The sequence below is a fragment of the Pan paniscus genome, chromosome X (assembly GCF_029289425.2).
Source record: "Pan paniscus chromosome X, NHGRI_mPanPan1-v2.0_pri, whole genome shotgun sequence".
Classification (NCBI taxonomy): Eukaryota; Metazoa; Chordata; class Mammalia; order Primates; family Hominidae; genus Pan; species Pan paniscus.
In genome coordinates, this window is record NC_073272.2 from 155,285,592 (window position 1) to 155,308,044 (window position 22,453).

Below are 22,453 nucleotides of genomic sequence, written 5' to 3' on the forward strand. Positions count from 1 at the left end.
ATGCTTCAGATTGGTAGGGGAAGGGGTGTCCACCATTACTGAGGCTTGAGTAAGCTCTTTTCCCCTCACACAGTGTAAACAAAGCCACCAGAAAGTTGGAAATGGGCAGAGCCCACTGCAGCTCGGCAAAGCCGCTGTAGCCAGACTGCCTCTCTAGATTCCTCCCTCTGGGCAGGGCACCTCTGAAAGAAAGGCAGCAGCCCCAGTCAGGGCTTATAGATAAAACTCCCATCTCCCTGTGACAGAACACCAGGGGGAAGGGGTGGCTGTGGGTGCAGCTTCAGCAGACTTAGACGTTCCTGCCTACTGGTGCTAAAGAGAGCAGTGGATCTCCCAGCATGGTGCTCAAGCTCTGCTAAGGGACAGACTGCCTCCTCAAGTGGGTCCCTGACCCCCGTGCCTCCTGACTGGGAGACTCCTCCCTGCAGGGGTCGACAGACACCTCATACAGGAGAGCTCCAGCTGGCATCTGGCAGGTGCCCCTCTGGGACAAAGCTTCCAGAGGAAGGAACAGAAGGCAATCTTTGCTGTTCTGAAGCCTCTGCTGGTGATACCCAGGCAAACAGGTCTGGAGTGGACCTCCAGCCAACTCCAGCAGACCTGCAGCAGAGGGTCCTGACTGTTAGAAGCAAAACTAAGAAACAGAAAGGAATAGTATCAACATCAACAAAAAGGATGTCCACACAGAAGGTCACCATCCGAAGGTCACCAACATAAAAGACCAAAAGTAGATAAATCCACAAATATGAGGAAAAACCAGTGCAAAACGTCTGAAAATTCCAAAAACCAGAATGCCTCTTCTCCTCCAAAGTATCACAACTCCTCGCTAGCAAGGGAACAAAACTGGATGGAGAACGAGTTTGACAAACTGACAGAAGTAGGCTTCAGAAAGTGGGTAATAACAAACTCGTCCAAGATAAAGGAGCATGTTCTAACCCAATGCAAAGAAGCTAAGAACCTTGAAAAAAGGTTAGGCAAATTGCTAACTACAAAAACCAGTATAGAGAAGAACATAAGTGACCTAATGGAGCAGAAAAACACAGCACAAGAACTTCGTGAAGCATACACAAGTATCAATAGCCAAATCAATCAAGTGGAAGAAAGGATATCAGAGGTTGAAGATCAACTTAATGAAATAAACCATGAAGACAAGATTAGAGAAAAAAGAATGAAAAGAAACAAACAAAGCCTCCAAGAAATATAGGACTATGTGAAAAGACCAAACCTACGTTTGACTGGTGTACCTGAAAGTGACAGGGAGAATGGAACCAAGTTGGAAAACACTCTTCAGGATATTATCCAGGAGAACTTCCCCAACCTAGCAAGGCAGGCCAACATTCAAATTCTGGAAATACAGAGAACACCACAAAGATACTCCTCGAGAAGAGCAACCCCAAGACACATAATCATCAGATTCACCAAGGTTGAAATGAAGGAAAAAATGTTAAGGGCAGCCAGAGAGAGAGGTCGGGTTACCCACAAAGGGAAGCCCATCAGACTAATAGCAGATCTCTCTGCAGAAAGCCTACAAGCCAGAAGAGAGTGGGGGCCAATATTCAACATTCTTTAAAAACAGAATTTTCAACCAAGAATTTCATATCCAGACAAGCAAAGCTTCATAAGCGAAGGAAAAATAAAATCCTTTACAGACAAGCAAATGCTGAGAGATTTTGTCACCACCAGGCCTGCCTTTCAAGAGCTCCAGAAAGAAGCACTAAACATGGAAAGAAAAAACCGGTACCAGCAACTGCAAAAACATACCAAATTGTAAAGACCATCGACACTGTGAAGAAACTGCAACAACTAATGGGCAAAATAACTAGCATCATAATGACAGGATCAAATTCACACATAACAATATTAACCTTGAATATAAATGGGCTAAATGTTCCAATTAAAACACACAGACCGGCAAATTGGATAAAGAGTCAAGACCCATCAGTGTGCTGTATTCAGGAGACCCATCTCATGTGCAAAGACACACATAGGCTCAAAATAAAGGGATGGAGGAATATTTACCAAGCAAATGGAAAGCAAAAAAAAAAGCAGGGGTTGCAATCCTAGTTCCTGATAAAACAAACTTTAAACCAACAAAGATCAAAAAAGACAAAGAAGGGTATTACATAATGGTCAAGGAATCAATGCAACAAGAAGAGCTAACTATCCTAAATATATATGCACCCAATACAGGAGCAACCAGATTCATAAAGCAAGTTCTTAGAGACCTACAAAGAGACTTAGACTCCCACACAATAATAGTGGGAGACTTTAACACCCCACTGTCAACATTAGATCAACGAGACAGAAAATTAACAAGGATATTCAGGACTTGAACTCAGCTCCGGACCAAGCAGACCTAATAGACATCTACAGAACTCTCCACCCCAAATCAACAGAATATACATTCTTCTCAGCACCACATCACACTTATTCTAAAATTGACCACATAATTGGAAGTAAAACACTCCTCAGCAAATGCAAAAGAATGGAAATCATGACAAACAGTCTCTCAGACCACAGTGCAATCAAATTAGAACTCAGGATTAAGAAACTCACTCAAAACCGCACAACTACATGGAAACTGAACAACTGCTCCTGAATGACTACTGGGTAAACAACGAAATTAAGGCAGAAATAAAGTTCTTTGAAACTAATGAGAACAAAGACACAACGTACCGGAATCTCTGGGACATAACTAAAGCAGTGTTTAGTGGGAAATTTATAGCACCAAAATCCCACATCAGAAAGCGGGAAAGATTTAAAATCAACAGCCTAACATCACAATTAAAAGAACTAGAGAAGCAAGAGCAAACAAATTCAAAAGCTAGCAGAAGACAAGAAGCAACTAAGATCAGAGCACAAGTGAAGGAGATAGAGACACGAAAAATCCTTCAAAAAAATCAATAAATCCAGGAGCTGGTTCTTTGAAAAGATGAACGAAATAGATTGACTGCTAGCCAGACTAATAAAGAAGAAAACTGAGAGGAATCAAATAGACACAATAAAAAATGATAAAGGGGATATCACCACTCATCCCACAGAAATACAAACTACCATCAGATAATACTGCAAACACCTCTACACAAATAAACTAGAAAATCTAAAAGAAATGCATAAATTCCTGGACACAGGAAGAAGTCAATCCCTGAATAGAACAATAACAAGTTCTGAAATTGAGGCAGCAATTAACAGTTTACCAACCAAAAAAGCACAGGATCAGACGGATTCACAGCCAAATTCTACCAGAGGTACAAAGAGGAGCTGGTACCATTCCTTCTGAAACTATTCCAAACAATAGAAAAAGAGGGACTCCTCCCTAACTCATTTTATGATGCCAATTTCATCCTGACACCAGAACCTGGCAGAGACACACACACAAAAAGAAAATTTCACGCCAATATCCCTGATAAACATTGTTGTGAAAATCCTCAATAAAATACTGGCAAACTGAATCCAGCAGCACATCAAAAAGCTTATTCACCATGATCAAGTTGGCTTCATCCCTGGGATACAAGGCTGGTTCAACATATGCAAATCAATAAACATTATACACCATGTAAACAGAACCAATGACAAAAACCACATTATTGTCTCAATAGATGCATGAAAAGCCTTCGATAAAATTCAATATACCTTCATGCTAAAAACTTTCAATCAACTAGTTATTGATGGAATGTATCTCAAAATAATAAGAGCTATCCCTGAAAAACCCATAGCCAATATCATACTGAATGGGCAAAAGCTGGAAATATTCCCTTTGAAAACTGGCACAAGACAAGGATGCCCTCTCTCACCACTCCTATTAAACATAGCATTGGAAGTTCTGGCCAGGGCAATCAGGCAAGAGAAAGAAATAAAGCATATACAAATAGGAAGAGAGGAAGTCAAATTGTATCTGTTTGCAGATGACATGATTGCATATTTAGAAAACCCCATTGTCTCAGCCCAAAAACTCCTTAAGCTGATAAGCAACTTCAGCAAAGTCTCAGGACACAAAATCAATGTGCAAAAATCACAAGCATTCCTATACACCCAAAATAGAGAGCCAAATCATGAGTGAACTCCCATTCACAATTGCTACAAAGAGAATAAAATACCTAGAAATACAACTTACAAGGGATGTGAAGGACCTCTTCGAGGAGAACTACAAACCACTGCTCAAGGAAATAAGAGAGGACACAACAAATGGAAAAACATTCCATGCTCATGGATAGGAATAATCAATATCATGAAAATGGCCATGCTGCCCAAAGTAATTTATAGATTCAATGCTATTCCCATCAAGCTACAATTGCCTTTCTTCACAGAATTGGAATATGTAACAAACCTGCACGTTGTGCACATGTACCCTAAAACTTAAAGTATAATAATAATTTTAAAAAACCCTACTTTAAATTTCATATGGAACCAATAAAGAGCCTGTATAGCCAAGACAATCCAAAGCAAAAACAAAAAACAAAAACAAACAAACAAACAAAAAACCAAAGCTGGAGACATCATGCTACCTGACTTCAAACTATACTACAAGGCCACAGTAACCAAAACAGCATGGTACTAGTACCAAAACACATATATAGACCAATGGAACACAACAGAGACCTCAGATATAACACCACACATCTACAACCATCTGATCTTTGACAAACCTGACAAAAACAAGAAATGGGGAAAGATTCCCTATTTAATAAATGGTGCTGGGAAAACTGGCTAGCCATATGCAGAAAACGGAATCTGGACCCCTTCCTTACACCTTATACAAAAATTAACTCAAGATGGATTAAAAACTTAAACATAAGACCTAAAACCATAAAAACCCTAGAAAAAAACCTAGGCAATACCATTCAGGACATAGGCATGGGCAAAGACTTCATGACTAAAACAACAAAAGCAATGGCAACAAAAGCCAAAATTGACAAATGGGATCTAATTAAACTAAAGAGCTTCTGCATGGCAAAAGAAACTGTCATCAGAGTGATCAGGCAACCTACAGAATGGAGAAAATTTTTGCAATCTATCCATCTGACAAGGGGCTAATATCCAGAATCTACAAGGAACTTAAATAAATTTACAAGAAAAAACCAAACAACCCCATCAAAAAGTGGGTGAAGGATATGAGCGTCTCAAAAGAAGACATTTATGTGGCCAACAATCATATGAATAAAAGCTAATCATCACTGATCATTAGAGAAATGCAAATCAAAACCGCAATGAGATACCATCTCACATCAGTTAAAATGGCAATCATTAAAAAGTCAGGAAACAACAGATGCTGGAGAGGATGTGGAGAAATAGGAACACTTTTACACTGTTAGTAGGAATGTCAATTAGTTCAATCATTGTGGAAGACAGTGTGAAAATTCCTCAAGGATCTAGAATCAGAAATACCATTTGACCCAGCAATCCCATTACTGGGTATATACCCAAAGGATTATAAATCATTCTACCATAAAGGCACATGCACACATATGTTTACTGCAGCACTGTTTACAAGAGCAAAGACTTGGAATCAACCCAAAGGGCCATCAATGATAGAGTGGACAAAGAAAATGTGGCACAGATACACCATGGAATATTATGCAGCCATAAAAGAGAATGAGTTCATGTCCTTTGCAGAGACATGGATAAAGATGGAACCCATCATTCTCAGAAAACTAACACAGGAACAGAAAAGCAAACACCACATGTTCTCACTCATAAATGGGAGCTGAACAATGAGAACACATGGAACACTGGAGCCAGTTGCGGAGTGGGGGGAAATGAGAGGGACAGCATTACCTAATGCATGTGGAGCCCAAAACCTAGATGACGGGTTGATGGGTGCAGCAAACCACCATGGCACATGTATACCTATGTAACAAACCTGCACGTTCTGCACATGCATCCAAGAACTGAAAGTATAATAAAAAAGAAAATGTGATATATATATATATATATATATATACACACACACACACACCATGGAATACTACTCAGCCATAAAAAGGCACTAAATAATGGCATTTGCAGCAACCTGGAAGGAATTGGAGACTATTATTCTAAGTGAAGTAACTCAGGAATGGAAAGCCAAACATGGTATGTTCTCACTTATAATTGGGAGCTAAGCTATGAGGACGCAAAGGCATAAGAATGATACAATGGACTTTGAAGACTCAGAGAAAGGGGTGGGGGAGTGAGGATAAAAGACTACACATTGGGTACAGTGTACACTGCTTGGGTGATGGGTGCACCAATATCTCTGAAATCACTACTATATATCTTATTCATGTAACCAAACTTCACCTGTTCCCCAAAAACCCATTGAAAAATAAATAATTCTTTTTAAAAAGAAACAAAATCATTGTGTTGTATACATTGAATATATACAATCTTTATTTGCCAACTAAATACTCTAAAATAAAAAAGGAAAAAAGAAAATGAGCAAAGGACATGGACAGACATTGCACTGAAGAGGACATGCAGATGACAAATAAGCACACATAATGTTCAATTTTATTAGCCTTTTGGGAAATGCAAATTTAAACAATAAAATGTCACTACACAGCTTTCAAAATAGTTAAGATAATAATAGTGACAACACAAAATGCTGGTAAGAATGCACAGAAATATTGCTGGTTTTAATGTAAAATAGTATGACCACACTGGAAAGCACTTTGGCAATTTCTTCCAAATGTAAACATGCAGCTGCTACATGACCAAACAACTAGACCCTTTGGCATTTATCTCAGAGAAATGAAAACTTATGTCCATAAAGAAACCTGTAAAAGAGGATTTATACAGCCTTGTTTGTAATAACCCAAAACTAGTGACAACCAAAATGTCCTTCAACAGCTGAATAATTAAACAAACTGTGGCATATCAGTATCATGGAGTAGTACTCAGCAATAAAAAGGATCGAACTGTTGATACACACAACAACTTGGATGAAGTTCCAGGGAATTGTGCTGAGTGGGGAAAAAAAAGACAATCCCAAAAGGTGATATACTGTTTTATTCCATTTACGTAACATTCTTGACATGATAAAATTATCAAAGCAGAAAAGAGATTAATGGTTGAGGGATTGGATGAGACACAAGTGGATGTGGCTTTAAAAGGGCAACACGGATCTGTGTAGTGATGAAAATCTTCTGTATCTGACTGCATCAATGTCAATAATGTCCTGGTTTTCTTATCATACTATAGTTTTACAAGATGTTATCATTAAGGGAAACTTGGTAAAGGGCACACAGCATCTCTCTGTATTATTTCTTAAAACTGCATGTGAATCTTCAACTATCTCAACATAACAACGCCTTAATTTTTAAAAATTTTAGTCATAAGAAACCAAGACACACATACACACAGATAATATATTTAATGTTATAGAAATAAATTCATAATATATTGTTAAATAAAAATAGTTTGCAAAACAATGTATTAAAAGTAATGGCAAAAAGCGCAATTAATTTTGCACCAACTTAATATATGAAATAACCTCTTTTTGATGAATGTATTTATCTATATATGTGAGGAAATAAAGCATAAAAGGCTATACACATAAATGTTAAAGTGGGTGGTATCATGGATGATTTTTATTGATTTTATTTTCACTTAGTGATATTTTGTAATTTATGTAACTAAAATAAAATAAAGTCACTTTTTAAAAAAAGAATAAGATCATGTCCTTTATAGGAACATGAACGGAGCTAGAAGCCATTATCCCTAGCAAATTAATGCAGCAACAGAAAACCAAATACCACACATTCTCACTTACAAGTGGCAGCTAAAAGATGAGAATACATGGACTCATAAAAGGAAACAACAGACACTAGGGCCTATCAGAGGGTGGAGGGTGGGAGGAAGGAACAGATCAGAAAAAAAAATAGCTAATGGGTACTAGGCTTAATACCTGGGTGATGAAATAATTTGTACAACAAACACCCATGACACAAGTTTACCTATATAACAAATCTGCACATGTACCCCTGTACTTAAAAGTGAAAACAAAAACAAAACAAAAGATCGTTTATCATGACCAAGTGCAATTTATTCCAGTGATGCAAGAATGGTTCAACATACAAAAATCAATTAATGAGATACATCATATCAACAGAATGAAGAACAAAAACCTTATGATCATTTTAATTGTTGCTGAAAAAGCATTTGATAATATTAAACATCCCTTTATGACAAAAAACCCTCAAAAACATGGGTATAGAGGGAACATACCTCAACAGAATAAAAGCCATATATTACAAACCCATAGCTAGTATTATACTGAATGGACAAAAACTGAAATCCTGTCCTCTAAGATTGGGAACATAACAAGGATGCCCACTTTCACCACAGTTATTCAACATAGTACTCGAAGTCCTAGCCAGAGCAATCAGACAAGATAAAGAAATAAAAAGGCTTCCAAATTGGAAAGGAGGAAGTCAAATTACCTTGTTTGCAGATGATATGATCTTATATTTGGAAAAACCTAAACACTCCAATGAAAACTCTTAAAGTTGATAAATTCAGTAGAGTTGCAGGTTACAAAATCAACGTACAAAAATCAGTGACATTTCTATATGCCAACAGTGAACAATGTGAAAAAAAATCAAGAAAGTAATTCCATTTGCAATAGCTACAAATGAAATAAAGTACATAGTAATTAACAAAAATACTAAAAGATTTCTACATGAAAACTATAAAACATTGATACAAGAAATTGAAAAAGACATACAAAAATGGAAAGATATTCTATATTTATGAATTGGAAGAATAAATATAGTTAAAATGTCCATAGTACCCAAAGCAATCTATAGATTTAATGCAATCCCTATCAAAATGACAAAGACATATATTCACAGAAATTTTTTAAAATCCTAATATTTATATGGAACCAGGAAAGACCCAGAATAGCCAAAGCTATCTCCTAAGCAATACCTGACTTCAAATTATACTACAGAGCTATAGTAACCAAAATGGCATGGTCCTGGCATAAAAAAAGACACATAGATCAGTGGAAAAGAATAGAGAACCTGGAGATAAGTCTATACATTTACAATGAACTCATTTTCAGGAAAGGTGCCAAGATCATACACTGGGGAAAGGTGCTGGGAAAACTGGATATCCATATGCAAAAGAATGAAACTAGACCCCTATCTCTCACCATATACAAAAAATCAAATACAAATGGATTAAAGGCTTAAATCTAAGACCTGAAACTATGAAACTACTAAAAGAAAACATTAGGGAAACTCTCCAAGACATTGGAGTGGGCAGAGATTTCTTGAATAATATGCCATAAATACAGGCAAGCAAAGCAAAAATGGACGAATGGGATCACATCAAGTTAACAAGCTTCTGCACAGCAAAGGAATCAACAATGTGCAAAGACGACCCACAGAATGGGAGAAAGTATTTGCAAACCACCTATCTGACAAGGGATTAATAACCAGAATATATAAGGAGCTCAAATAACTCTATAGGAAAAAATCTAATACTGTGTTTGACAAATGGGCAAAAGATGTGAATAGACATTCCTCAAAAGAAGATATACAAATGGTGAAGAGCCATATGAAAAGGTGCTCAATGTCATTGATCATCAGAGAAATTCAAATCAAAACTACAATGAGATATCATCTCAGCTCAGTTATTAGGTTGGTGCAAAAGTAAATGCGGTTTTGCCATTACTTTCAATTGCAAAAACCGCAATTACTTTTGCACCAACCTAATAAAATGGCTTTTATCCAAAAGACAGGAAATAACAAACGCTGGCGAGGATATAGAGAAAAGGGAATCCTCAAACACTGTTGATGGGAATGTAAATTAGTACAACCACTATGGAGAACAGTTTGGAGGTTCCTCAAAAAAATGAAAATAGAGCTACCTTATGGTCCAGCAATCCCACTGCTAGGTATCTACCGCAAAGAAAGGAAATCAGCATATCACAGAGATCTCTGCACTCCCACGTTCATTGCAGTACTATTCACAATAGCCAAGATTTGGAAGCAACCTAAATATCCCATCAACAGATGAATGGATACAGAAAATGTGGGCATATACACAACAGAGTACTATTCAACCATAAAAAAGAATGAGATTCAGCTCTCCCTCTCCCTCTCCCTCTCCCTCTCCCGTCTACCTCTCCCCACGGTCTCCCTCTCCCCACAGTCTCCCTCTGATGCCGAGCCGAAGCTGGACTGTACTGCTGCCATCTCGACTCACTGCAACCTCCCTGCCTGATTATCCTGCCTCAGCCTGCTGAGTGCCTGCGATTGCAGGCGCGCGCCGCCACACCTGACTGGTTTTCGTATTTTTTTGGTGGAGATGGGGTTTCGCTGTGTTGGCCGGGCCGGTCTCCAGCTTCTAACCGCGAGTGATCCGCCAGCCTCGGCCTCCCGAAGTGCCGAGATTGCAGCCTCTGCCCGGCCGCCACCCCGTCTGGGAAGTGAGGAGCGCCTCTGTCTGGCCGCCCATCATCTGGGACGTGAGGAGGCCCTCTGCCTGGCTGCCCAGTCTGGAAAGTGAGGAGCATCTCTGCCCGGCGGCCATCCCATCTAGGAAGTGAGGAGCGCCTCTTCCCGGCCGCCATCACATCTAGGAAGTGAGGAGCGTCTCTGCCCGGCCGCCCATCGTCTGAGATGTGGGGAGCACCTCTGCCCCACCGCCCCGTCTGGGATGTGAGGAGCGTCTCTGCCCGGCCGCCCATCGTCTGAGATGTGGGGACCGCCTCTGCCCCACCGCCCCGTCTGGGATGTGAGGAGCGTCTCTGCCTGGCCACCCCATCTGAGAAGTGAGGAGACCCTCTGCCTGGCAACTGCCCCATCTGAGAAGTGAGGAGCATCTCCACCCGGCAGCCACCCCATCTGGGAAGTGAGGAGCGCCTCTGCCTGGCCGCCCATCGTCTGGGACGTGAGGAGCCCCTCTGCCTGGCTGCCCAGTCTGGAAAGTGAGGAGCGTCTCTGCCCAGCCGCCATCCCATCTAGGAAGTGAGGAGCGCCTCTTCCCGGCCGCCATCACATCTAGGAAGTGAGGAGCGTCTCTGCCCGGCCACCCATCGTCTGAGATGTGGGGAGCACCTCTGCCCCACCGCCCCGTCTGGGAAGTGAGGAGCGTCTCTGCCCGGCCGCCCATCATCTGAGATGTGGGGCCCGCCTCTGCCCCACCGCCCCGTCTGGGATGTGAGGAGCGTCTCTGCCCGGCCGCCCCATCTGAGAAGTGAGGAGACCCTCTGCCTGGCAACTGCCCCGTCTGGGAAGTGAGGAGCATCTCCGCCCGGCAGCCACCCCATCTGGGAAGTGAGGAGCGTCTCCGCCCGGCAGCCGCCCCGTCGGGGAGGGAGGTGGGGGGTCAGCCCCCTGCCGGGTCAGCCGCCCCATCCGGGAGGGAGGTGGGGGGGTCAGCCCCCCGCCCGGCCAGCCGCCCCATCCGGGAGGGAGGTGGGGGGGTCAGCCCCCCGCCCGGCAAGCCACCCCGTCCGGGAGGGAGGTGGGGGGGTCAGCCCCCCGCCCAGCCAGCCGCCCCATCCGGGAGGGAGGTGTGGGGGTCAGCCCCCCGCCGGGTCAGCCGCCCCGTCTGGGAGGGAGGTGGGGGGGTCAGCCCCCCGCCCGGCCAGCCGCCCCGTCCGGGAGGGAGGTGGGGGGGGTCAGCCCCCCGCCCGGCCAGCCGCCCCGTCCGGGAGGTGAGGGGCACCTCTGCCCGGCCGCCCCTACTGGGAAGTGAGGAGCCCCTCTGCCCAGCCAGCCGCCCCATCCGGGAGGGAGGTGGGGGGGTCAGCCCCCCCGCCCGGCCAGCCACCCCGTCCGGGAGGTGAGGGGTGCGTCTGCCCAGCTGCCCCTACTGGGAAGTGAGGAGCCCCTCTGCTAGGCCACCACCCCGTCTGGGAGGTGTACCCAACAGCTCATTGAGAACAGGCCATGATGACAATGGCGGTTTTGTGGAATAGAAAGGGGGGAAAGGTGGGGAAAAGATTGAGAAATCGGATGGTTGCTGTGTCTGTGTAGAAAGAAGTATACATGGCAGACTTTTCATTTTGTTCTGTACTAAGAAAAATTCTTCTGCCTTGGGATCCTGTTGATCTGTGACCTTACCGCCAACCCTGTGCTCTCTGAAACATGTGCTGTGTCCACTCAGGGTTAAATGGATTAAGGGCGGTGCAAGATGTGCTTTGTTGAACAGATGCTTGAAGGCAGCATGCTCCTTAAGAGTCATCACCACTCCCTAATCTCAAGTAACCAGGGACACAAACACTGCGGAAGGCCGCAGGGTCCTCTGCCTAGGAAAACCAGAGACCTTTGTTCACTTGTTTATCTGCTGACCTTCCCTCCACTATTGTCCTATGACCCTGCCACATCCCCGCCTGTGAGAAACACCCAAGAATGATCAATTAAAAAAAAAAAAAAAAAATGAGATTCAGTCATTTGCAACAACATGGATGGAACTGGACGTCATATATTACATAAAATAAGTCAGGCACAGAAAGACAAACTTCACGTGTTCTCACTTATTTGTGAGAGCTAAGAACAAAAACATTTGAACTCATAGAGAGAGTAAAGGATGGCTACTAGAGGCTGGGAAGGGTAGTGAGGCTGTGTGTGTGGGGAGGTGAAGAGTGTTAATGGGTACAAAAAATAGCTAGGAAGGATGAATAACACCTAGTATTTGCTAGCACAATAAGGTGACTGCAGTGAAAAATAATTTAATTGTACATTTAAAAATAACTAAAACAGTATAATTGAATTGTTTGTAACCCAAAAGATAAATGCTTGAGGGGATGAATATCCCATTTACCTGATGTGATTATTACATGTTGCATGCCTGTATCAAAATATTCCATGCAACCCATAAATATATATACCTACTATGTACTCACAAAAATTAAAAATTAAAGTTAAAGAACAATTAAAATGGGGAAGAGATTTGAATACTTTACAAAGGAAGATATACAGATGATAAATAAGGACATGAAAAGATGCCCAATATCATTAGACATGTGGGAAAGGCAAATTAAAACCACAATGAGATACCATGATAAACACATTAGAATAACTGAAATGAAAAAGAATGACCATACCAAGTGTTGACAGGAAAGTGGAGCAAGTGGAACTCTCACATAATGAAGTGAAGTGTAAAATGGTACAACTGCTTTTTAAAGTATTTTGTCAAAGTTAAACATGTACCTATGAAAATAGAGAAGTTCAAAAAGAAGAACAAAAAACACCCCCAAATAAATGATATTATGCAGAGGTTGCAGACATTGCAATGACAAAGGTAAGCGTATGACTATGGGAAGAAGCACCTGAGAGATGATGAGGACTAAGATCCCTGGAGGAGGGAAAGTCAGGGATCTGAGGGGCTAGAGTGTTGGAAGAATCATCTGTGTAGATATTAAAATCACCAAGAATTATGATAGGAAAGACTAGAAAGAGTAGCCTATAGAAGGAAATAAAAGGTACTTCATCTTACGGCTGCTCTGATCTATTATGTGTAGAATTATTAAGGTCCAGAAACACTGGACAAAATTTCAATTTTTTGACAAAATTTTCTTTCCCTGATAGTGGATGTGACAAAGAAAATGATATTGTTGATCTTTGTGATGGCAGGGTGTGAAGAGGAATGGGAAGAGGCAACCAACCTTACCAGCTGCATTTGTTTTATAATAGAAGTCAGACTAAGGATCCAATCAAAACTAGGTTTAGTGAGTGGAAACATGATTAAGGGTGGGAGGCAGGAAGAAGAATGGAGTCTGATAATAGATACAGCAGGAAGGGTGGATCGCCTTTGGCAAAAGGAAAATCAAAACACTGAGGTGTGGGGGAAATGCAGTAAAGTTTTACAGGAAAACTGAAGGGTTTTTTTTTCTGTTATGTTATGCTGATTTAAAGTGCCATCACATACAGTTTTAGGATATAAATTCGCTAGCCTGATTGATGAATTACTGATCTCTTAATTATCTTCAGCTGGCAAAGGCAGGATGCAGCCATTCACCAAAACAATTTTTTTCTTTGTGTTTCTGATCTAAGTTTTTAAACATGAAAAATAATAATGGCAACAATAGTTAACATTTATAAAGTGTTTACTACATTGCCAACTACTGTGCTTTATATACTTGTTTTATTTAATCCTTACAAATAGGATGATGCTATGAGGTAGGCTCTGTTATTACACTTGTTTTTCAGGTGAGGAAACTGAGGCTCAGAGAGGCTGACTTGCTCAAGTACAGTCGGCTAATCAAGAGTTGATGACATACATCCTCTTCTCACTCAGTAAATTCAGGACCAGGACTATATCCTCCAGACACCATACTCTTAAACACTGCCTTCTCTCATTTAATAGTTTTGTTGAATTTTTATATTAATCAGTCTTTATGAGTATTTATAATAGCTATAAGATACTTTGAAATGGTCTGAACACTCAGAGTAGAGTATCATCTCTTCCTTCTTTCCCCCACACATTAAAAAAAGTTTTTGACAAAAGTATTACATTCAGAATTTTGGCCCAAATGTTAGATTCCATAATTTTATGTACAAATATACTAAAACTTAATTTTAGAGTCTTTGGTACAGAATGCAAACATTCCATTTAACAACAAACAACAAATCATTAAGATTATTTCATCCCTGCACTTAGAGAAAATAAAATGTGTGTTATGAAATCTTTGTTCTTAGTTATTGGATAGAAACCTTGCTCAAATCATTCAGAGCTAAAAGACAATGTTTTTATTGACTACACAGAACACATAGATATCGTGGTATAAATTCTTAATTGTGACAGGAGAATGCTTAATCTCTTGTAGTAATGCCTTTTAAAAATTACTCATTAGCACTTTTAGTCTTTCTCAACCCGTTTCCCCTCCCAGTATCTTCCACGAAACTTCTAGAGATCTGTGGAACACAGCTTAAAATAAAACAAAAACCTGGACCAGATGATATTTGAGGTTCTTCCAGAAAATCTGTAATTTGTATCAATGTCATTACATAAGCTTACATCTAAAGCACTCCACCTGATAAAATTCTGGACTAGTTTACTAAAAAGTTCACACAACTGAAAACAATTGAATAATATTAGACATAGCTATTTTAAAGGAATAGAATTCTAACTCTGCCACTAACTAGCTATGTGACCTTGGACAAAGTTACTTAGCTGCTCTTTGCTTTAATTTCTGTATTCATAAAAGAGGGTTAATAATAAACCACTTAGCACAGTGCCTACCATATAGTAAGTACTCAATAAATTATTGGTTCCTTTGAAAGTTATTATTTAATTCAACATTTTCTCATCCATGTGTGACTTGCTAAAGTTTCCTGTCCAGATTACCACCCAAATATGAAAAGTCTATGAAGATAAACACATAGGTGAAAGCCAACAATTGATTTCAGGAGTCTAATTGAGTTGAATGAACAGTTCAGACAAAGGGAACACTTTAGTTACCCAGTGAAGAGACATTACTTCTGATTTGGAATTGGTAAATGTAAAAAGCCAGTTAGGAAATTACAGCTCATTTATATCCTATCTGAGCAGTTATATGTTTTGCTACAACCCAGAGATAGAAGAAGTCGCTCTTATGCCCGATAGTTTAGCAAACACTTAATTGCATTACCTAGCACTGCAGGAATTCAAGGGTCTTTCTCTTACAATTTTGAAAAGACAGGTTGATGATGTCCTTGGTGTATATATGTGACAAGCTGTTAAATAATCTAACTGGCTGTAAAAGCATTACTTTTGCCAATAGGTATTTAACTTAACATTTGGTAAGTATATCTTATTTTATGTCTTTGTAAGCCATCAGGGAGCTGTATAGTTTTAGAGGCAACTTACTTAAACTTTAATGCCTTAGTTTACCTATCTAGAAATGATGAGAACAACATTATAATATTGTAATAACTAAAAGTTGTAATGAAGTAGTAATAACTACTACTATCACTACTACTACTGATGATGCTAGTACTATACAAGCACCATTAATAACAACCTATCTCCTAAGTTGTTAGGACTAAATTAGGTAACATATATAAAGTATTTAGAAAAGAGCCAGGCACAATATGAGTTTGTTATTGTTCTTATTATCCTGAATACTATCCAATAGTCAGTGAAAATAAAGGGAAAAGCTACACAGTTAATGTAAGCGAGGATTTAGTAAGCTGTTTAATTTCTACTGGGAATAACCCATATAAATTTTTCTTTCTTGATGAGCTAATTTGGAAACACATGTTCCTTTCTCTTGATTTAGGGGTTTTCCAAAGTGCTTTTCTGAAAAGTTGACATGTTAAAAAAAAGAAAAAAAACAACTCCATGGCAGACCAAAAAGAAGAAGCAGAGCATTCTAAAATGTCCCCCTCCTCACATAACAAGCACACAGACTCCTGTTTTTTTTCTCCCAGTGTCCATGTGACCCTGCTGTGATGTTTGTCCATTGTAGAAGTTTAGAAAGTTCTGTCTAGGCTATGTGTGGGAATGGAGTTCTCAGGTCATTCTCGGCCCTCTCCTCCACCCAGTCAGGCCTTCCAAAACCTATCTCATAAAACACAGATTTTGAGACTTGGAAAGCCCTTAAGGATCATCTTGTCATGCTCCTTCATTGTATAGATGGAGAAAAAAAAGTCTGGAGAGAGGGAGGGATTTTTCTAAGGTTATATAGGAAGCCATTGAGAATATAATTTAGTCGCTCACTACAAACCAGTCTAGTGCTTTTCCACCATATCACCTTGCCTTTTTCAGAAGAGATCTGTTTTCCTGTTGTCATCTAAGAACAGTCACACACCCGGGCATTCTTCTAGAACTCAGAGTAGGAAAATAATCACAACATTCTTTCCTATCTCTAGCCCAAATGTGGAGAATTTTTAAAGACATTGGACTTCAGTGTCAAAAACTAATATATTCTACATGCAGTTATTATAGCTGGAAAACTTACCTTTACAAAAAGCTCAATCTCAGGGTCCACTTGAGTGCCGGGCCGCAGGCCTGACATCTTTGTCTTTACTGCCAGTTGTCAGCCTCCTGCCTCCTGTAGAGTCCACAATACTTGTAGACTCTTTTCTCAATTTTATCCAAAGACTCAAGTAATGTTGGTGCTTTAAGAAGACCGTCTAGCTTGTAGTGGACTGAGTCAGACCTGGAGCCAGTCTCTTCTCTCAAGAGGTGTGACGCAGAAAATTCTAGATGCTTAAGTGCAGCTCTTGAAATCGTTTTCCTTCTTCCTCGTGATCTAACATTTAAATCAAGGAGGAGCCAAAGGGGTGTGTATAAACTGCCTGGCTAGAAGGGTGGGGGTGTTTCCAGAGAGGCTTCAATGCCATGAGTCAGCACAGGAGAAACACATGCACAGAAACACACACATGCAGTGCTAGCTTCTATATATCAAGCAGACCAGATGTTTTCTAGAGCCTCCCTTTGAGACCTGGGCTCCATGCCCAGAAAAGGGCCTCTTATTGGTGTTCCTGTAACTTGAAAGCACTTCCAGGAAAAGGGCCAGAAATGACTTGGATTTTTATTATTGAAAAGGATGTTTATCCAATGATACTGTCTAAAAGAGGGTTAAAAAATTGTACTTTATTAAATGTTTCCACCCCCAATCCTACTGCTCACACAGCCAGATTTCTGTTCTGGGTTGCAAATTTCACTTCTCTCTACAACCAGGGAATGTTCACTGGGGTGGTTGAGTCTGGGGGCTTGTTTAGTGTGCCCCACCTAGTTCTTTATTTCTTGGAAGCTTGGACTGGAACAGATCACTTCCTTGTTTTGGCGTCTGTATCAGGAACCGTGATTAGTTCTGTATTTCTGCTTGTCAACCCTGGGAACAGCAGTAAAACCAGTCAAACTGAATGTCTCTGTGAGATCACTCTGTGTCTGCAATGTTTCTGACAGCTGTATCTGATGCCTCCAGAGGCTGGGAGGGGGACCCCGGGATTAACAAACCTCTTTGGTGGGAAGAGTCTCTTCCTGCTTGGAGCCAAACTGAACATAGATCCATCAGTTGGGCACCACTGTGATCCCCTTTCTATAACACCAAGCATTCCCCATGCTCATATGGGCTGTACATGCACCTGCCATTGCCCTGTGTAAAGATTTACAGGATAAGAGGCTCTTGAAAAAACCCAGCCTGCTCCATACCTGTAGGTTCTAGGGAAGGAGTGGCTGATATGTAGGTGAGTGTTCTTCTGGATGAGGGAAAGACCTCATGATTCCCCAAATGGTTTGAAAAGTGAGAAGAAAATTGTGCTGGACATCTGCTGAGCCAACCTTAATGGTGAGTTTTGTACTGGCTATTTGGCAGGACCTGGTGTCTGCCTTGTTTACCTATATTTTCACTCTATTCATCATACTCTGTTCATTCACTCCAAAGGCAATCAATGAATGTCAACTCTGTGCCAGGGTGCTGATCCATTCACTGAGATTGGCAGCACAGGACAGCCAGTTTGGGAGGACAACAGGAATTCAACTTTAAGCATACTCAGTCTGAGGCCTCCTCACCTTTCCCCACTCCCTATATCTAACTGCTACAAAATCTTGTCACTTCTACATCCTGAATATTTTAAAAAATCCATCCACTTCTCTTTGTCCCATGACTACTCCAAATTTCAAGCCAGCAATATTCTTTTTTAATTGATTTAAAAATTTTTATTTTAAAAGACCAAATGGTTGCATGACCCTCGACTCTCATGGGAAAACCACAACCCACCACCACCACAGCAACAACAACAAACAGCCTAATGACCTCTGTATGATCCCTAAATAAATTGTCAAAGTAAGGAGATGAAAGTTCTCTTTTTTTCTTGATGCTCACAGTGTTTAAATATTGTATTTAGGATAATTTACATGCCATAAAATTTGCATATTTAAAGTGATTTTATAAATTTATTGGGTGGTGCAACCATCACTACAATCTAATTTTAAAACATTTGCATCACGTCAGTGACATCTTCCTTGCCCATCTGCAGTCAGTCTTCATTACTACTCCCAGCATCAGACAACCACTAATCTACTTTCTGTACCTATGGATTTGCCTATTCTAAATATTTCATATAAATGTTGTGTTAATCCATTTTTGCTTTGCTATAAAGAAATACTTGAGGCTGAGTAATTTATAAAGAAAAGAGGTTTAATTGGTTCATGATTCTGCAGGCTGTACAGAAAGCATGGTGCCAGCATCTGCTTCTGGTGAGAGCCTCAGGAAGGTAGAGTGGGAGCATGCATCTCACATGATGAAAGTGGGAGGAAGAGAGAAAGTGGTGGGGGGACATGCCACACTCTTTTAAACGACCAACTCTTGCAATGAATTCAGAGGGAGAACTCACTCATTACTATGAGAGTGGTACCAAGCCACCCATGAAGGACCTGCCCCCATGATGAAAACACCTCCCACCAGGCCCTACCAAAACTTGTTTGCTCTTTGCTTTGTTTGCTTATAATAGTCATTCCAGTGGCTGTGAAGCGGTATCTTACGGTGATATTTTTTTGATTTTAAAAATGGATTTAGAGGGTACAAGTGCAGATTTCTTACATGCATATATCGCGTCGTGGTGGAGTCTGGGCTTTTAGTGTACCCATCACCTGAAGAGGGAACATTGTACCCAAGAGGTAATTTTTCAACCCTTGTCAACTTCCCACCCTTTTGTAGTCTCCAATATCTATTATTCTACTCTATATGTCCATGTGTACCCATTGTTAAGCTCTCACTTACAAGTGAGAATATGTGATATTTGACTTTCTGTTTCTGAATTATTTTACTTAAGATAACGTACTCCAGTTCCACTCATGTTACTGCAAAACACACGACTTCATTATTTTTTATGGCTGCATAGTATTCCACGTATATGTAAAATGCAGATGGGTAGATACCCAGTAGTGAGATTGCTGGATCAAATGGTATTTCATTTTTTACCATGTTTAGTTCTTTGAGAAATCTATTTTTAGTTCTTTGAGAAATCTCCATACTGTTTTCCATAAATGTGATAATTTACATTCCCACTAACAGTGCATAAGCATTACTTTTTTCTCCACATCCTCACCAACATCTGTTGTTTTTTGATTTTTAAATAATAGCTATTCTGACTGGTGTAAGATAGTATTGTTTGGTTTTAATTTGCATTTCTCTGATAATTAGTGATATTGAGCATCATTCATATGTTTGTTGGCCACTTGTATGTCTTTCAAAAAACACCCATTCATGCCCTTTGCCTACTTTTTAATGGCGTTACTTGTTTTTTGTTTTTGTTTTTGTCGTTGTTGTTGTTGTTGAGTTGTTGGAGTTTCTTGTAGATTCTGGATATTAGCCTTTGTTAGATACATAATTTGCAAATATTTTTTCTCATTAGGTAGGTTTACTCTGTTGATTGTTTCTTTTGCTGTGTGGAAGGTTTTTAGCTTAACTGAGTCCCGTCTGTTTATTTCTGTTTGTGTTGCATTTGCTTTTGAGGACCTGGTCAAAAATTCTTTGCCTAAGCCAGGCCAATGTCCAGAAGAATTTTTCCTACATTTTCTCACAGGATTTTTACAGTTTCATGTCTAAAGTATAAATCTTTAATCCATCTCGAGTTAATTCATGTATATGGTGAGAGACAGGGGTCCAGTTTCATTCTTCCGCATATGGCTAGCCAGTTTTCCTAGCACCGTATATTGAAGAGGGTGTTCTTTCCCTATTGTTTAATTTTGTCAATATTGCAGAAGATCAGTTGTTAATAGGTACTTTATTTCTGGGTTCACTATTCTGTTCCGTTGGTCTATATGTCTATTTTTATACCAATATCATGACGTTTTGGTTACTATAGCCTTGTAGTATAATTCAAAGTCAGAATGTAATACTTCAAGCTTTGTTCTTTTTGCTTAGGATTGGTTTGGCTATTCAGACTCTTCTTTCGGTTTCATATGAATTTTAAGTTTTTTTAATTATGTGAAAAATTGTGTTGGTAATTTGATAGAGACTGCATTGAATCTGTAAATTGCTTTGAGCAGTGTGGTCATTTTTAATAATATTGGTTCTTTTGATCCATGAGCATGGGATGTGTTTTCATTTATTTGTGTCATACACAATTTTTTCATCAGTGTTTTGTAGTTCCTCTTGTAGAGATCTTTCACCTCCTTGATTAAATGTATTCCTAGGTGTTTTATTTTTTGTGGCTATTGTAAATGGGTTCTTCATTTGGTTCTTAGCTTGAATGATATTGGTGTAGAGAAATGCTACTGTGTTTTGTACATTGATTTTGTATCCTGAAACTTTACTGAAGTTCTTTATCAAGTCTAGGAGTCTTCTGGAAGAGTCTTTTGGAGTTTTATTGTACATTATTTGGGGTTTTCAACATAATGGGGTATATTTTTCTCCTTTATAATATGTATGCCTTTCATTTCTCTCTCTCTCTCTCCCTCTCTCCCTCTCTCTCTCTCTGTGCGTGTGCGTGTGCGTGTGTTATCGCACTAGCTGGGACTTCCAGGACTAACAGTGAATAGTAGTGGTGAGAAAGGACATCCTTGACTTATTTCTGATGTTAGGGGAAAATTACTCAGTGGTTCACTGTAGGTTTTCCATGGATAGCCTTTATTAGAATAAGGAAATTTCCTTCTATTCCTAACTTGTTGGGAATTTTATCATTAATTAATATTGAATTTTGTTGAATGCCTTTTCTGCATTTATTTATATGATCATTCGATGTTGCGTATTTAGTATGACAATATGATAAAATACATTGATTGATTTTTGAATGTTGAACCAACTTTGAATACCTGGGATAAACTCCACTTGATCTTGATGCATTATCTTTTTTATACATTGCTAGAGTTGATTGGCTAATATCTTAGTAAGAATATTTGTACCTATGTTTATGTGAGATATTGCTGTTTTGTTTTTTGCTCGTAATATCTTTGTCTGAGTTTGGTATTAGGATGATGCTATCCTCATAATATGAGTGGGGTCATTTTCTCTCCTTAATTTTCTGAAAGAGACTGTAAAATTTGTATTACATCTTACTTAAATGTTTGATAGAATTCATGAGTGAAATTGTCTGGCCCGGAGTTCTCTTTCTTGAAAAGTTTTAAATTACAGATTCAGTTGCTTTAATGCATGCCAGGCTATTCAGATTATCTACTTTTCTTTGAATTAGTTTGTTTTTTTTTTTACCATGTGGGTTTAAGAAATTGGTTCATATAAGTTATCAAATATATAGGCATAGATTGATTGTAGTATTCCCCCTCTTATTCTTTTAGTGAGAACATTCAAAATCATCTCTTCTAGCTATTTTGAACTATACAACATATTATCGTTGACTATTGTCACCCTATTGTGCAATAGAACACCAGAACTTAATCCTCCTATCTAACCATAACTGTAACTTTGTACCCAGTGACCAACCTCTTCCCATCTCTCCTTCCCTCCTCGCCTCCCCTGCCTCTGGTAACCACTGTTCTACTCTCTACCTCTATAACATCAACTTTTAAATTTATATTTATTTTATTTTTATTTATTATTTTTGTGGTTACATAGTAGGTCTATATATTT

At 39.7% G+C, this 22,453-nt stretch overlaps 1 protein-coding gene across 6 annotated transcripts in view; it reads right to left on the reverse strand.

Moving 5' to 3' along the window:
- Positions 1-22,453, reverse strand: part of CLIC2 (chloride intracellular channel 2) — a 108,695-nt gene that overhangs the window by 43,808 nt on the left and 42,434 nt on the right. The window contains exon 1 of one of the 6 annotated variants that reach the window (XM_003809949.5): positions 16,877-17,255. The exons of the other annotated variants lie outside the window; for them this stretch is intronic. Within the exon in view, the coding sequence (XP_003809997.1) occupies positions 16,877-16,933 (57 nt within the window). The 5' untranslated portion in view covers positions 16,934-17,255. Of the gene's footprint in view, positions 1-16,876; positions 17,256-22,453 lie in introns of those variants that run through there. 6 annotated transcript variants of the gene reach the window in all.